Here is a 16,753-nt window from a genome sequence, read left to right as displayed (position 1 = left end):
CCCTCCCGCCTTTAGTTTACCCCTTATTAGTCTACCCCAATTATCTCCCCAATTTCGTCACCAATTAATTCCACACCACCACACACCGTGACACACGTTATTATATTAAATATAACAATACGTGGGTTTACATTGTTATTATTAACACTTGCATAGCATTATTAACAAATAGGTTAAAAGTTTTAGCTTTAAAGTGATTTACTGTTAATGCTTATTAACCAGATGTTTGTTAAAAGTGCTACCGTACCGACTAGTAGGGCTACCGAGGAAGAACACCTTCACAAGGAGTGGGCGACATTTTTATTCAAAAGAATAGCTGCATTGGTAAGATTGTTAAATGTGACATAATTACATGGTGATAATAACCTGCAAAACCTGTCAGTCCATCATTCCGTCCATCGTTCTGTCCGTCGTTCCATCCATCACGCCATATATGGCCGACAGTCCCTCACGCCTCGTGACACGTCACGCCACCATATATGGTTGACGCTCCATATATGGCCGTCTCCATATATGAAGATCACGACACTGACCTCATCAAACCCTGGATAGCCATACATGGAGAAGACGATCATCACCTAGATCTGCATAGCCAGCCAGCAACTCTTCATCTGACCTAAAACGTCAAACCCATAGATCTCCATATATGGAGCTGACCTGTTCTGATAGTCCATGTTGATCATTCCCCACCCGTCCTTCCTCTTCGATGTCCATTCAAACCTTTTCTCAACAGGCCCGGCCCTACCTGGGCCCTCATCAAACCCTGTACACTCAAGACACTGCCCCCGCTGCCACCCTTAGACCTGTTCTGACATTCCTTATGTTGATCTGACCTCATCAAACCCTGTACACTCAAGACACGCTCCATATATGGCCAGACCTCATCATACCCTGTTTTGATTGATTGATTGAAATATTAACAGTTTGCAGAATTACAGTACAATTCAAGCACAACTCATTACAAAGACTGTTAACTGTGAGTGGACGACCCAATAAAGCATTACACTTGTTTAAGAGGGTCCACCTTGTTCAATTCATCAAAACATTTAGAGACGTACAAATATATACTTCTATAAAGCCAAAGAACAGAACGGGAATTCATCATAAAGGAGGCAAAAAGGGAAAAGAAACATAACATATACACTCAAGACACTCCCCCCCGCTGCCACCTTAGATCTCCATGAATGGAGCTTCCTTGGTCTCAATTGCGCCTGATTCTTTCCTTCCAGGGAGCAACATGGAGTCCACCCTACGGTCTTAGCTTCCTAACCTTATTTAATTAACCTTGGGGTACATGGGAAGGATAAACAGGTCAGGTCCATATATGGAGATCTAAGGGTAGAGTTGCTGGCCGGCTCCATATATGCAGATCTAGGTGATGATCCAGTCTTCTCCATGTATGGCTATCCAGGGTTTGATGAGGTCAGGGTTGTGTTCTTCATATATGGAAACGACCATATATGGAGCGGTCATGATCGAGGCGTGATGGACTGACAGCCATATATGGAGCGTGTCACAAGGTGTGATGGACAGACGGACTGACTGACTGACAGGTTTTGCAGGTTTTCATAGTAATCTGCGACCTACAGTCTCAACAATGGTTCTATGTTCAAAACTCAAAAACAAAAACTTAAAGTATTTCTCAGTTTTCTTTAGTTTCTCTTCAGATCCAGAGCGTGTACAAATGTAAAGAAATAGAGGAGAGAGAATTATCCTAAGTGCTCTGAATGTCATCACATCATTTTGCACAAACATATATACTGAAAGACATGTCATAGATTAGAATTCGGCTGTCACATTTCAATAGGTTGAAAGGTCCCATCAGAGTAAGGTGTCATCAGGCTGTCATGGGCGACCGATGGTCTGAATCCTGTTTTCGACTTTAATCACGTTCCGTGATTAGGATTCTTGTTGATGACGCTTTATCTCATAGGGTGAGAGGGTGCAAAGTTGTTGTCCTGTTGATTTCCATTTAATCTTATTTCCCTTTGGTACAATCTGGAGTGGGCGACAGCTGATAGTGGAATTAATACACACGCAAATATTGATATGACATCACTGGGTGACAGGGCAGTCCTGTTCACCAGATACAAGAAGATTTACAAGGCCTTTTTTAACATAGTAATAAGATGTGAACATAAAATATGAAACAATAAATCATAATGTAAGAAAATACCCATCACATATAGCTAAAGTTATAGCTAAATATAGCTCAAGTTGATAGTAAATCACAAAAATAAAATGCTTAAAAAACGTATTCACCCCATGGAGACTTGAATTCATGGATATGTTTTTGTTTGTCTCATTCCTCCTAAGCCAATAATCTGATGACCTGCAATATAGTTCCCTATGGAGGCACAAAGGAGGGTGGCCACCACACACAATAAAAGTCTCAGATTCAACCCCCAACCATCAGATTGTGAAGCATCTCCATTTCTCTTATGCCACCATCATGGCTTTCACATCAATGAGATGTTAATTTAGGGCATATTTGAGGTTGAATGGAGATGGTGGCAGGTCAAAAGATGAAAACCTACAGCACACAACACTGTCCCTGACAAATGAATGAGTGAATCTGTATTCTGTGATTGATTGATTGATTGAATACTTTATTGGCAGAAATGTAATCAGTACAGGGTACAGTCAAACAGAAATGTAATCAGTACAGGGTACAGTCAAACAGAAATGTAATCAGTACAGGGTACAGTCAAACAGAAATGTAATCAGTACAGGGTACAGTCAAACAGAAATGTAATCAGTACAGGGTAGTCAAACACACGTCCAATGGGATCACCGGAAAAAGTCCTTGCAGTCTTGTTTCCATTCAGGTCCTGGGTATGCGCATGCTTAAAGTGAATGGCGCGTCGAGTGGCAAATCGAGTGGCAAAGCAACATGCAGAGTGAGTTTAACATTGTTTAATACAATCAGATAGGACTTTTCTGTTTGGATGCATGGGTTGTCAAGGCCAGAAAGTAGTTTTTTGCCACTCAGTAGGCATTCCTGCATAACTTCCGGGTTTGATGATGATGTCACGTGCATTATCCGCATACCCTCTATTCAATTCATAATCATGACATGAAAAATAACAACAATCATCCTAAAAGGTAAAAAAAAGAAAATGTACAGGTTGTGGAACAAAGAAGGGGTTATTAGGAGGTGGGGGTAGTCACTAGACTAAGGGGGGGGGGGTGTACATTGATGATCAGGGTACATTGTTACACACGATTCCCATATTGTTGTGTATAATACATTTGATAGATCATAGCTGCCGTGCTTCAAAGAGACTCCAGTGTGTTTGTGTTTGATACCCCACTAGGGGGAGCCGGCAACTCTGTTTCAAAAAAGTCTCCAAGCCACTGAAACAAACTGTTGCAGTTTTTTATTCATCTCATTGTATTTGCTCAAACAGAGCATAATTTACAGTTTTTATGATTATGATTCAAATTGGAATTATTACACAGACAACAATTAAAGTAACTGGACAATAATGAATATGTTGTAATTAAAGTCACTGTGGGGCTTTGCAGCTACAAAACAAGGAAACAGGTCACATAATATGTCAAATATTCCTAATAGGTAGAGTAACTTATAAGGTGCATGGCTAAAATAAATGGCAATGAGGCAGTTATAGAAACATATATATTGGATTAAGGCAACATATATCTGGATTAAGAGTGTCTGCTAAATGCCTAAATTGTATGGTGCATAGTTTGGGTTTGGCTGGGTTGCCTACCCATGCAGGGCCCAAAATGAAGGTAGCCATAGCCATTTGGAACATTTTGTAATAGTAGCAAAAAAGTGTCCATGAAAACACGGGACGGATGGACAGGAGCAAAAACTTGGGTCTCCAGCCTTCGGGCCGTCCAGACTATAAAATAGCAACAGATATTCTCGTGAGATATCCTTTAGCAGCATCAGACATATCACTGTCATATAAGTGGTCGCTCCAGTGTAGCAAGTAAAGGACTGTGGTGAAGATACCTCTCTAAATGTTCCATCTACAGTCTGTGCTGGGCACAGCTCTGGAATGCAAGTCAAAAGATCAGTGTCACCTTGTTACAGAAATAGCTGTTGTGTATCATACTGTAATTGTATGTAATTCAATAGATCTGAGTCAGAGACTCCAGACCCACATGAACGCACCCAGGGTGCCGGCCCGATTGCGGCGAGCCGCCCCGCGTCCGAAACGGTTGAGAAATGACAGAGTTACCGTGTGGGGGTCCCTCTACTGTACCCTTCACTGTACTGTACTGTACTGTACTGTCACTGTACTGTACTGGCACACCCGAAATATATACTGTTAATATGTGCGTGTGTGTGTTAGGTTGCGCACAGGTGGTGAAAAACAACCATGCTGTTTTCGTGCTCCCACCCAGCCAGCCACACACATAGTCACTTAAGGAAGTGGTTGCACCACTTCCTTAAAAACGAACGGAAAAAAAGACAAGACTATGCATGTATGATTTACCTGTGTAAATGTAGTCTAACAACGAGAGGGAGCTGAAATATGACAGTGCAAACAGCCCTTCACCAGGCCCCAAGCTACAGTCAGATGGTCTCAGCACTGAAACCAGTGCAGGCACCGCATGGTTACATGAACTCGTTACTGCAGACATGATTCATCACATGCTGTTGGTGTGACTGCACCCGGATCTAAACTCAGTCTAGAAATGTAATCTACAGTTAAGTGTGTTCTCACAAGTACTTCGACAGCTGTTTAGCCTACTTTTACACAAGTTTTCCAAAATTCACAGTGTTATTCTCTATCAAATGTTGTCTATGCCCAGTAACTTTTTCACCGGTTATCATATCGCTAATTATGGTCAGTTGAGGGCAATGGCATTCTTGGCAAGCCCTGCTGGTGCTGTAATGTAAAGCCTCATACTCATTACATCACATATTTTACTGGTCCGCCCACTCACCAAGCCCCTGTGCAGAGAAGGTGCTCATTGGACCGCTGCTGTGGGTAACTGGTTTGTGATTGGTTTATAATGAGGGCAAGTCTCTACAAGAAGACCTACTGACTGACTGACATGGAAAAGGGGAAGATAAAGATAGTGCAGCTGGGCAGTTTTGCATTGTTGTATCATGCAGACTCATGCACATAACAGACAAGGACAACACAACAGATTATCAAGTTATAAACTCAAGCTGGTTTGTTTAATAACGGTGGGCCATTAATATAGAGAAGTTGTTTTATTATTGAACATCCTCAACGAATGTACAATTTTAAAATTGTTCAGCTACATCAATCTTTCGATATGAAAATGAGCTCCTCTCTTCCAAACGTTTTAACGCATGTTTTTGATTGATTGATTGAAAAATGTATTTCTGCAACAGTTTGCAGAATTACAGTACATTTCAAGCACAAACTCAATACAATGTCTCTCTAAGGTCCTGTTTTTACTAACTGATTCTCAACCCGAAATATGTTATTTTAAGTGAGCAACATGGATCGTACGATGAAATGTAAATTAAGGTCAACCGTTTCACAAAACCCCTCCCTTCCACCCCCATTCCACCGGGTTCACCGAGGCCGTCTGCTGTTGTGTACCAGCCTTTTGCTTGGCTTACATAACAGTGTTCTTGTTCTTTGAGAAAACCCACAAAGGGGAGGTCCCCGGACTCCCCGCTCACTTGGTTTGCCACACCAGCACAGCCCTAGATACTTCCTCTTCTTCGCATTTCCTATAGAAAACGACCGAGCATATCACTCTTGTCAAGTGTCGACCAGAATCGCCAAAGTAGACCGTGTAATAAAACACCCCGGATTATCCTGTGGGCCTTTCAGACATATTTTAAAAGGAAGGAGTCTGATTCCATCCCGTGAGAGTTAGCTAGTCTATTGGTGATTTTGTCTGCAGCAAGATTTTAGATAAACTTGTTCTCCGCGCAGAAAGGGAGGTTGGCAGGACTGTTGTTTGTCCATAGCACACATTGATGCATTATCCGAATGTCCGGCATTGAACTTGGTAGGCGTTAGAATTGAAATGTCTATTTCTGGACGTAACAGTGGCCAATAATTTAGTGGCTGCTATTTATATCCTGACCTCTGATGCCGTCTAATAATTTTCTATCTCTGACTTAAGTCTAGTTATAACTAGGGGGAAAAGACCATCATACTGTACATGCCCCGTAATATTTAAAAAAATATCAGCCCTACAACCGTACCATGTATTCACGATGCGTTATGATGTTGTGAGCTTGATTGATTGATGCGATCGATTGTCGTCTAGCCCGCCAGAACCGTAGCCTACGTTTTTCAGGGTTTATATTCTTTAATCCATGTTTTGATCGGATCGTATCGATAGCTGCCTCTATAGTCAAAGTGGGACAGTGGGCGTGGCCATTTTGAAGATGCGCACGCATCCACTTGCACTCTATGTGCTGCTTTCAATGGCCTGTATCTCCAAATCGGCACAATGAATGTCGTTTCCGGTGAAAACAAGGTTTTTCAACGGCCGACAGCAGGCGCTGTGATACTCGCTCTCGGGTTTTTCCACCACCGACCGAGAGAACAACAACCGCTCAAGACACCACACACAGCATTTTGTCATTGTAACATCCGGTTACGGATATTTGGCTCTTCAAAATAAGGCGTGCGCGCGATAAAACCTTGGCAATGCGCGATAGATAGATTAATTAATCCTGGTGGTCAAACAGTTAGCCAAAATAGGTGATTGAATACTTTATTAACAGTTTGCAAAAAGTACGGAAGTACTTGTTTCCATTGTGGTCCTGTGTATTCAATTCATCAAGATATAAAGTACATGATTGCATGACACTATCTGAAAGTGTTTTCTCTCCTATCAATATTGGTGTTATTATGTCGGTTTCTATTCCAGGTCACAAAACACTTGATAATCTAAGGCCCCTGTAGCCTCAATAGACTAGTATCGCTTTCCAATGGCTCCAGCGACAACACAGATGGGCCTCTTGTAAGCGAATGTGGAATCGCTGACTTGCATAGTGAGTGAACACACAGGCACAAGGATGCGCACGCACGCACGCACGCACGCATACACACACACAGTCACGCCATTGTGTAGTCCTTGATTTGCAGATTAGATGAAATGAAATAGCTGGCATGGGATGGATAGGCGCTGACCTGTGGAGAACTCACCTCTTTATCTGTCTGTGGTTCCCACTGGCTCTGTGACTGAGAACACAGTTTTTCCAGCAACAAGGAATTTGCCTGATTGTTATCACCGTCCTATACCAACCCGATAATTAGAGTAAACTGCTTCCTAGAGGGACACATTGGCAGTCCTCTATACAGCTGTTCACAGTGATAACCTTTAGGAAATGACACAAAATGTTGACTCACACCAATGTAGTAATACACAGAACATTTGCAAATGTCATTCTGATTTTAGACCATGATTGACACTGTCGCATGATTCTTTTCTTGCGTTCTATACCTACAGATGGATGCCTGTAGGATTTAATAGAGAATGACTGTGGGCGCACATTTGCAGTGATGGACAGAAGGCCTCATTGACCTACATAAATGGCACAGACAGAGCTGAGACAATACAAGAGACATGTATGTGTAAATTGTCTTGCTCTGAGAGGCAGTCTGTGTCAGGCGAGCTCCGGCAGCGGGCTCCACGCCCTCCCCTTAAATCTTACATAACTGCCTCTATAGATACAGCATGTTCTGAACAGAGTCGGCACTCGGCAGGCTGATGATGTCTTCGTGGTCTTCAGAAATGGTGGCCAAAACATCAGTACGGTGTGACTAACGTATCGCGTATAGCTGTTGCTTTGCCTTAAGACTAGATCCTCACAAATGTCATGTCATTCTAAGACTGAATTCATACATCAAGACAGCACTTTGCACCACACAAAAAGACTCTCATGTCATTCTCAGACTGAATTCACACGTCAAGACAGCACTTTGCAGCACACAAAAAGACTCATGTCATTCTCAGACTGAATTCACACGTCAAGACAGCACTTTGCACCACACAAAAAGACTCATGTCATTCTCAGACTGAATTCACACATCAAGACAGCACTTTGCACCACACAAAAAGACTAATCTCATGTCATTCTCAGACTGAATTCACACATCAAGACAGCACTTTGCACCACACAAAAAGACTAATCTCATGTCATTCTCAGACTGAATTCATACATCAAGACAGCAGTTTGTATTTGTAACACTAACACACAAAACGATGTGGGTTTACCAGGCTATTCAACACTCTGACATGCTCGTTTGAAGGGATTCGACAACAACAAGACTGCTTGGTACAGTCCAGCCCAGCCCCTATCAAAAAGGAAAGGGAATAAGGAAGGGTGGATCGGGGTGGGGTGGGATGTGAGGAGTTGTGCTGGCTCCGTGTTGAAGGAGCTCAGTGCGAAAGCATCTGCCCAAAAGAGAACATAGTGTTCCCAGTTTCACAGCTGCGTCCAAGAAGCTGACGAGACAAAAGAGTTGCGGCTGATCACTTCCTTCTTTATACTGATAGATAGGGCTGTTGAGAATATTGCCTTGACCTGGAGATGGGGAAAATACAACATTGTACAAACTAAACATGGCAACAGTGACAATCAAAGGCTGAAGTACAAATAATTCCACTGTTCTTCCTTTAGTATGTCAAAAAGAACAGATAATTTGGCGTTGTATTATATACAGTAGAGTAATATTTTCTCAAGAATATTTCTATTAATGTTCTGACAATAACACGTTATTTATTTATTTTGTATCAATCTAGTACTGAAGCTCAAGGACACATTCCTCAAAAACTGTCGTAGATAAAACTCTAGACTACCAGAAAAGGACAATAATTCTCGTCTGGGGGGGGCTACAGCCGTAGTTTACATGGCTCCAGTTCAGTTCTAATAGTCTTGCTGCCCTTCTGCAGTTCAAGAGTTAGTTGTTCATGTTTGCAGAAATGTTACTAATGATTTGATTGAGCATGCCGGGTCTCATTAAGTTTGCCCTGGCCTGCAGTACAAGGCAATGCATTGTAAGCTTTTAGCCATGTGCTGTGATGTGAGTTTCACCCACTCTAAAAACCAGATGATGATTACATAATGGCAATGCGCCATGAACACTGATCTGCAGGCATCCAAGCAGTATACATTACTTAATACCCGTCATAACAACTTGTAGTAACCTGCCTTTCGTAGAATCGTATCCCGAGTTAATAAAGTCAAAGGTTTATTATTTACTTATTTAGGAAACCCCCCATTCACAAGGGTTCTATGTTTTAGACATAGAAGTGGAGAATTGGTGTCCCATTTGTTTCTTAAGCCTGAATCACAGGTTGCAAACTCCAGTGGTTTAAACGTGCCAGGACATGGAAGCAAACGAAATAGTCTGTGAATAGATTCAGGTGTTTACTCTGGGAGCAGTATTGTTGCCATAGCGAGGTGGAGACATAAACGCCCGTAAAGCAGGCTACAGGCGTGGCAACCAGGAATATCAAGCCACATTTGCTATACTAACTAGATAAAAGGCCTTATTTGGCCCATTCTGGGCGGGGACCCCTTTTGGTGTTTTAACTAAGCATTATGTTATACTTTAGCTATTGAAAAATAGCAGATCTACAAGCTCATAGCGCGCCACCGAGTGGCGCGCTACAAGCTTGTAGGTCTGCTATTTTTGAAAAATCAAAAATGCGGCACAAATCTTTGAATATATATTCTTTCAGAAGACTTTTTTTTTTTTTTTTTTTTTACGTCAGGTCAAAATTGGTTAAAGTCACGTGTATCAGCCCTTGTATTGCCCTATCCAATGTTGAATTTGACCTACCTCATAAAGATACCTGTCTGTGATTGCTGTGATTGCTGCCAAGTGAGAGTGTTACAGCCATCGAGCACCCCCCTCATCAGATTGTGGAGGTGAAGTGAAGTTCAAGTTCAATATTTTATTGCCATTTCAACCGTGTCGAAAGTGCCATCGTGACCTGGGCAGCAATACTGGGGTGTCAACTGTCAAGTCAGACATAACTATTATCTGCCAAGTCTCATCTCTGTGATCACGCAGTCTATTGCTGGCCACAGACTAGTGGCCATGGAGTGGTCACGGACTCACAGCGTGTGCTACATGACTTGCACATTGCAAAAACCTCGAGATGCCTTTCAACATCAACCCGTCTTCTACAGTATGTCCTTAGCTCTGGACTCTTAATCCCCCCGTGTACATGTTGCATTGCATCCATAGACCTTTGTGAAATGATTATTCACCAGCCGACTGCAAGCCTGACACCAAGGATATCAGCACTGGATGACACGATAAGGTTCAATAAAAGCATTGAATGACACAATCATCTTTCAATAAATTTACAGTATCAACGTAATGACTTGGCACGGGTACAACATGTCACCTGGTGTTAGAATAGTGTCGTATTGGACTTTGTGTCCCTCTCCTTCCTCGTTTCTAACTGCTGCTGAGCATGTTGAAATTCTTGTTGATCTCTCAAGTCTTGACTGCAATGAGTGGTTGGAGGCTTTGGTTATCTAGTTTCTCAAAACAATATTGTTACAAAGAGTCCTTGCCTCAAAATATATGCTGTGAAGGGGCTCGTTTTGTCCAGTCATCTATTGCATTACAATACATATCACTGTCACTGTCACTTTTAATAGTTTAGTAGTTGTATTGGATAATGCATTTTATCCTTAGTTTTATTATAGTCCGGCAGCCGAAATGCTTCTTTTCTTTAAAGTGGGAAATTTGTTATATAGTCTTTTTTATTGGCCTAAAATATTGTCTATATACATACATTCATGAATCCACTTGCTGACCGGCTGTTGGTATTGGGCCATTTTTTGAGTGGTGCAACCACTCCAAGGAACAGCAATGTCTGTGACCTGTGACTATGTGTGTGACTCATGAGTACCAGTAGGGGCGCTGTTGTGCCAGAGACAGAGAGATGCACTGTTGCCTGCTAATGAGAGAGAGGGGGGGGGGGGGGGGGGGGGATTTGCACCACTCAGTTCTTCACACGGGTGTGATTTTTAATAGGGTTTTCTTGTGACCCTACCATTAACATCCTATGGCAGGCAAAAATGTCAAACTTTCCTTTTGCTTTAAGTAGCATGTGACATGTCAAACTAGGGGGTTTTCGTGATTCTGAATCCATTCCAAGCATTAGTTTTGCACAAAATACACTCCTTGGGCTAAAAGCAGCCATAGCCACTTGCCCAAATGTGCCCAAAATGTGCTGACCTCATCACATTTGTCATGACGTCTATGGCCGTTTTTAGCCCAAGGAGTGTATTTTGTGCAAAACTAATGCTTGGAATGGATTCAGAATCATGATACTAACAGCCGGTCAGCAAGGGGATTCATGAATGTATGTATATAGACAATATTTTAGGCCAATAAAAAAAAATACTATATACCAAATTTCCCACCCGTCCAGGCGTCCACCTTGGCTGCCGGACTATTATTACATTTCACTAAACTGTCATTTAAATTGCTTTTACCCACCCTCATGCACCATAGATTCATTATAATGTCTCATGGAAACGTTGATGCACTTAAATGTATTGTGATGCTGAATCTGTATTCATTTTAAAGTGCACTGTTGCACTCTGTATTTGTTTTTATCCTGTAAAGCACTTTGAATTGCCTTGTGTATGAAAGGTGCTATATAAATAAAATTGCCTTGCCTTGCCTTGCCTTGAATGAGCAAATACTGATAAACACTGGTCCTGGATTACATGACATAATCCAGGACCACACAACCTATGAACACTTTGTGTTCAAAATGCCTTTCGCCATATTTGAAAGGAAACCCCATTTTGATTCATGTTAATTTAACTGTCCAGCCACCAGCTGTCGTCTGTGATATTGAAGATTAACCCAGTTCACTTCAATGTGCCGAAGGACTGACCCATGCAGTCATTTGGTTTTGATTTGATGCCATTTATATATGGTCCACTGACTGTGAAGGAAAGGAAAACAGAGACCATAGGCTCTCTATACCAGGGGTTCTCAACCCGTGGGTCGCGACCCCTCGGGGGGTCGCCAAATTATTTTAGGGGGTCCCCAAATTATTTTAAAAAAAATAGCAGACCTACAAGCTCGTAGCGCGCCACTCGGTGGCGCGCTATGAGCTTGTAGATCTGCTATTTTTCAATAGCTAAATTATAACAATGCTTAAAACACCAAAAGGGGTTCCCGCCCAAAATGGTTTAAGGTTATTGTAGCAGTCAATTTATATTGGGGGTCGGGAGGTGGCGGGGTGGGGGTCCCGAGACATTGCCAAAGCATTTCCGGGGGTCCCCGGCCAAAAACGTTGAGAACCCCTGCTCTCATACAAACAAAACTTGAGCCTGTCATGCAAGCTCTATCAGTCCCAGCATGCTTCTACAGTATAGTTGGGTCAGAAGATCATGGTGATTTCACCCTGCATTGCATACGCCAGGGGTAGGCAACCTTAGGCACGGGTGCCAACATTGGCACAGTGAAGGGTGATCACAGGCACATTGGCATAAGTGTGGAGAGAGTGGATTTTTCTTTTTAAAATAACATTAAATGAAGCTCTCTCAAATGCATGCAAATCCTGCACAATTCTACATTAATTAAAACTGAACTCTGACTGGGGAGAGAGTCTGGGAGATAGGTGCATTATTTGTAATGATCATTACTGTCCTGATGTGAAAGAAAATAGTCCAGAAGAGGAAAGACATGTTACATTTATGGACAATCAACATCTGTTGGAATTGCTATTATTTCTGTGTGGTGTCATAATGTCGACATGGCAAGAAAATAAAAACACGGCACTTAAAGTCAAAAAGGTTGCCGACCCCTGGCATACGCCATACAGGACGCCCTCCTCTCTCCCCAGATGTCCTTCACTATACTCCAATCTTTTAATCATTGCTATGCCTTTGAGAGAGGGGGGGGGGGACCTTTGTTACCGGATTGGCTACTCTTGGTCGAGCTGTTGCTAAGGGGAGGGGTTGAGAAAATGATGGATATACTGTATGGTATGTTATCCATTGCAGCCGGTGAGGATAGACATTTTGAGCAAACTAACAGCTATCTATATATTGATGTAATATTTCTGTGGATATTTTCAATAACGATCACGTGCTGTCATTTTTAAATCACCTTATATTGGTTAATGTTTTCTCATTGACAGGGCAATGACCTGTTTAGCTGTCTCACACAATGCATTATCTCTTGTCATGTCTGATTAGAGTAGACGGTGTAACTGACTTCTTTATGGCGGTCTTGAACCCGGTATAACCTTTGAAATTAACAGCTGTGCTGCCAGTGTGTGAAATATGACATGGACTGTGAACTGCAGGTGTCTGTGGTATCATTTAATTATACCTAGGTAACCCATGGCTATTATTAGGTCAAGAATAGATATGATTCGGCTAGCCCAGTCTCATTTGTCATGAGCAGACACTACAGTTCAAGAGCATTTGCCTCAATTGTGTATTCATCTGTATGTTTAACAATGCATGCATTGTGTGTGTGTGTGTGCGTATAATTGTGACAGTATTGTGTGTGTACACACACACACACACACACGTTATAGTAATACAGGTCTTTCCATCTTGTGTCATTTAGTTTAAAGTTTTTGTCCATTTAGAATTAGGGATGAGGCAATCTGGGAATCCTTTTTTTTGTCTTTGAGAGATGTGAGGTGGCATCATTTAAGATCAAAATATGTGTACGTTTCAAGGCTGAGGGTGCAGTCACACCGAGCTTTGATTCTGCCAATGCTTTTCAATGGGAACAGTAGTTGCCATTTTGCACATTCCCATTGAAGAGCATGGGAGAATCGACCCACACAGGCAGAATGAGTGTGACCACACCCAGGGGATGAAAAAGAATGTTTCTGTACTTACTGAACCACTAATAAAGTTAACATTAAGTTTGACAATGTCTTTAGTTGCAATTAGAGTTCTCAAACTCTGCCTGACGTTTTCAGGCCCGGCCTAAAATGTATGCTAATCAGTAGGGATTGGGCACCATGAAAAACTAAATTGTCAGTTTGTGTATTTATTATGAAGCTGGTGCTGAATGGCGTGTCACTTTTACTGTATTCTTCCATGTTCTGTACTCTAGGATGCAGTGCACCACAAAGCTTAGTATAAGTGGTTGTTTGGCGAGCCTTTACTTCTAAACGACCAGTCCACACAGACTATACCTTCAATTGAAGAATTACATGTATAAAGTTATGGAACTCACACTATACAATACAGCCCATGTAACAGTAGAAAACAAGTTCAATTTATAAATCCCACCCCTCAAGCGTGCACAATCTGCATTTAGGCCAAGATTCAGACAAAGTATATACACGGAATATGACAAAGTTAAAGACAAAGAAATTAGTTTGAGATTCTTTATTAAATTTTTACTGCATTTCTGCTCAATATAAAAGTTGTTCTTGAAATATTCAAGGAAACGACGAATATGTGAAAACGACGTCATAGAAATGACACAACACCTTGTTTACCATCTTTTGGACCAGTCAGACAATGGGACCAGAGATAACGGCAACTGAACAGGGCATGAATTAGAAAAATTCAAGGCACACCATGTTACACGGGAATACCGCTCAGTGACGAACAATATAAAATTCTTTAAATCAAGGGCATTACAGCCCAAATTACACATTGTCGGACAGCCATGTCACTCCCCGATAAGCGATTGACAGTCATTTTCGGCAAGTGACAGTTGTACATCAAAGTATAAATAATTGGTCTTAAACCCTGCATTAAAGAATTTGAAGAGGGACAGAATAACCAGCATTCCAAATTCTCCTTCAATCATAAACTTTTGTTTTGTAGTCAAGCCATCACAGAGACCTGGTTATGAAAGACAGGGGAAGCTTCTGAATAGATCATTGCTGTTTGGAAGAAAAACACCCAACTCCATTTGAGGTTTTGGATTTTTTTTTGGCATAAATCAATGCTACTGAAGTGAACACCCTGTGTCTGTGTGGTTTAAAACAAAATATTGAACTAAAAAGTATTAAAAAGTGCTTCAGCAAAACCACCTAACTACATTGGATCCCCAAACTGCAAAAAACAAGCTAAATCCACCCATTTGGCCATCTTTTTCCCCCCATAAAGAAGTGCTATTGAACAGTGAACACCCTGTATGGCTGTGTGTTAGTTTAAAACATTTTTAACCAATGAAAAGTAATAAAAAGCGCTTCAACAAAAACCTCTTAACTCTACTTGAGCTGGTTTCGTTTTCTCATTTTCTGAAAAAACATTTTGGAGTTGGGTGGTTTCTTTCAGACCGCAGAGATATCTACCAGAGCCATGAATCATCAGGAACTTAAATAAACTCAGTCGACGGGCTCAAAAGTGTCCACTCTCGAATTGACAAAGAGTTCATCTTAGATTCCAAAAATCATTTTCATCCATGCTCAAGGACATTATGCAGGTATAATTTTCTTTCAAGTCATAAAAACCTGGGGAGACTTGGCGTGTTGGTACTCAGAGGCAAATGCCCCTGGTACGCTCACCATTCACAGGAGAGCATTTACATGAGATGGGGAGGGGGGCTTCTCAAGTGCATCAAGCAGTCCAGGTTCAAAAGAAAAAAAAAAAGTTAAAGGAAAAAAAGAAAAGAAAAAGTGGGATGTGTGTGACTCCTATCTCATGAAGTTTCCACCACCGATTTCCCTCTTGTAGCGGCAGGTGAGGTTGTCTGCTTGCACTGTGAGTTTTGACAACACTCCAAACAATCCCCTGAGGTGGTAGTGGAACTGATCTTCAAGGTCCGAGTTGTCATCGAGAGGAAAGTCCCCGGTCACTGGCTGCTTCTCCTCCTGTTTGACTGCCATCTCCAGGAAGGTGGCCCCGCTGCTCATTTCTCTTTTCAGCAGGCCCCATTCCATGTCGTTCTTTATGGATTTGAGGAGGAGGTAATGCTCATACATGTCCCTCTGCTTGTTGGGGCATAATTGTTGGAGACCAACAACGTTGTTGTTGTTGTTGGTCTCCACCTGAGCAGAGGTCTGGCCCTCCAGTGGCACATCCCTCAGCAGGCTGGGTACCATAATGGTTTCATCCATGTTGTTGGCCGCAGCTATAAAGCGGTGCATCACGTTGAGGAGAGAGTGCTTATTGCTGGCTGGGTCGATGATCTGCATCATCATGGTGAAGGCTGGGCTGGCTTAGTTGTTGTTGCAGTAAGGCAGAGTTGCTTGACGTTGAAATTTCACTCTGCAGGGAATAATATGAAAACATGCACATCAGATCAACTATATAGCATTTATTTTGATCAATTTTGCTAGCATCTGCATGCCTACAAAAGTGGGGTTCGTTAATACCAAGGCTTCAGATCGAGTAGTTCAATATTATTGACAGAAGTCGCAGAACCAATAGTGTTTAAGTGAAGTTGCAGAGTATGGTGAAATTAACACCTCTCACGTAATTCAGTTGCTTATTCAGCCTTGAATTTGATTAAGCAACACTGCTTCCTCAACTGCTGTGAAATCGCTGCGTGCAAACCATCATGCATTTGGAGGGAGTAGCCCAGGCTAAGCTGATAACGGAAAGACAACACCTTGACGCATTGTTTGATAAGTCCCGTCAGGCTGAAATTACATCAACTTGATCTTGGACGTGAGCAAAGAAATATGCAGCTCGGAGACGAAATTAAACGTTTACTGACCTGAAGTTACGAGGCTTGTACGATGTAATGGTTTCTTGATGCTTTATAATATTCACATTCAAAGCCTCTCGTCTGACTGCACACCACCCGCCGGGAAGAAAAGTGACAATTTCCCCACCCGCTGACGCTCTGAAAACGTCTTT

The 16,753-nt window shown here is 42.0% G+C and overlaps 1 protein-coding gene across 1 annotated transcript; it reads right to left on the bottom strand.

The window, feature by feature from the left end:
- Positions 1-14,308: 14,308 nt before the first annotated feature.
- On the bottom strand, positions 14,309-16,753 carry mid1ip1l (MID1 interacting protein 1, like). The gene is made up of 2 exons (XM_079523552.1): positions 16,611-16,753; positions 14,309-16,159 (listed from the first exon to the last, which is right to left on the bottom strand). Exon 2 carries the CDS (start codon positions 16,090-16,092, stop codon positions 15,586-15,588), a length of 507 nt encoding a protein of 168 aa, XP_079379678.1. The 5' UTR covers positions 16,093-16,159; positions 16,611-16,753; the 3' UTR covers positions 14,309-15,585.

The sequence above is a fragment of the Electrona antarctica genome (assembly GCF_951216825.1).
Source record: "Electrona antarctica genome assembly, chromosome: 1".
Lineage (NCBI taxonomy): Eukaryota > Metazoa > Chordata > Actinopteri > Myctophiformes > Myctophidae > Electrona > Electrona antarctica.
The sequence above is the reverse complement of the archived record's forward strand: the minus strand, read 5'-3'. Positions and strand labels throughout refer to the sequence as shown.

Coding starts and splice junctions, on each gene's coding strand:
- mid1ip1l (XM_079523552.1), bottom strand. CDS start 16,092: ATGATGATGCAGATCATCGACCCAGCCAGCAATAAGCACTCTCTCCTC.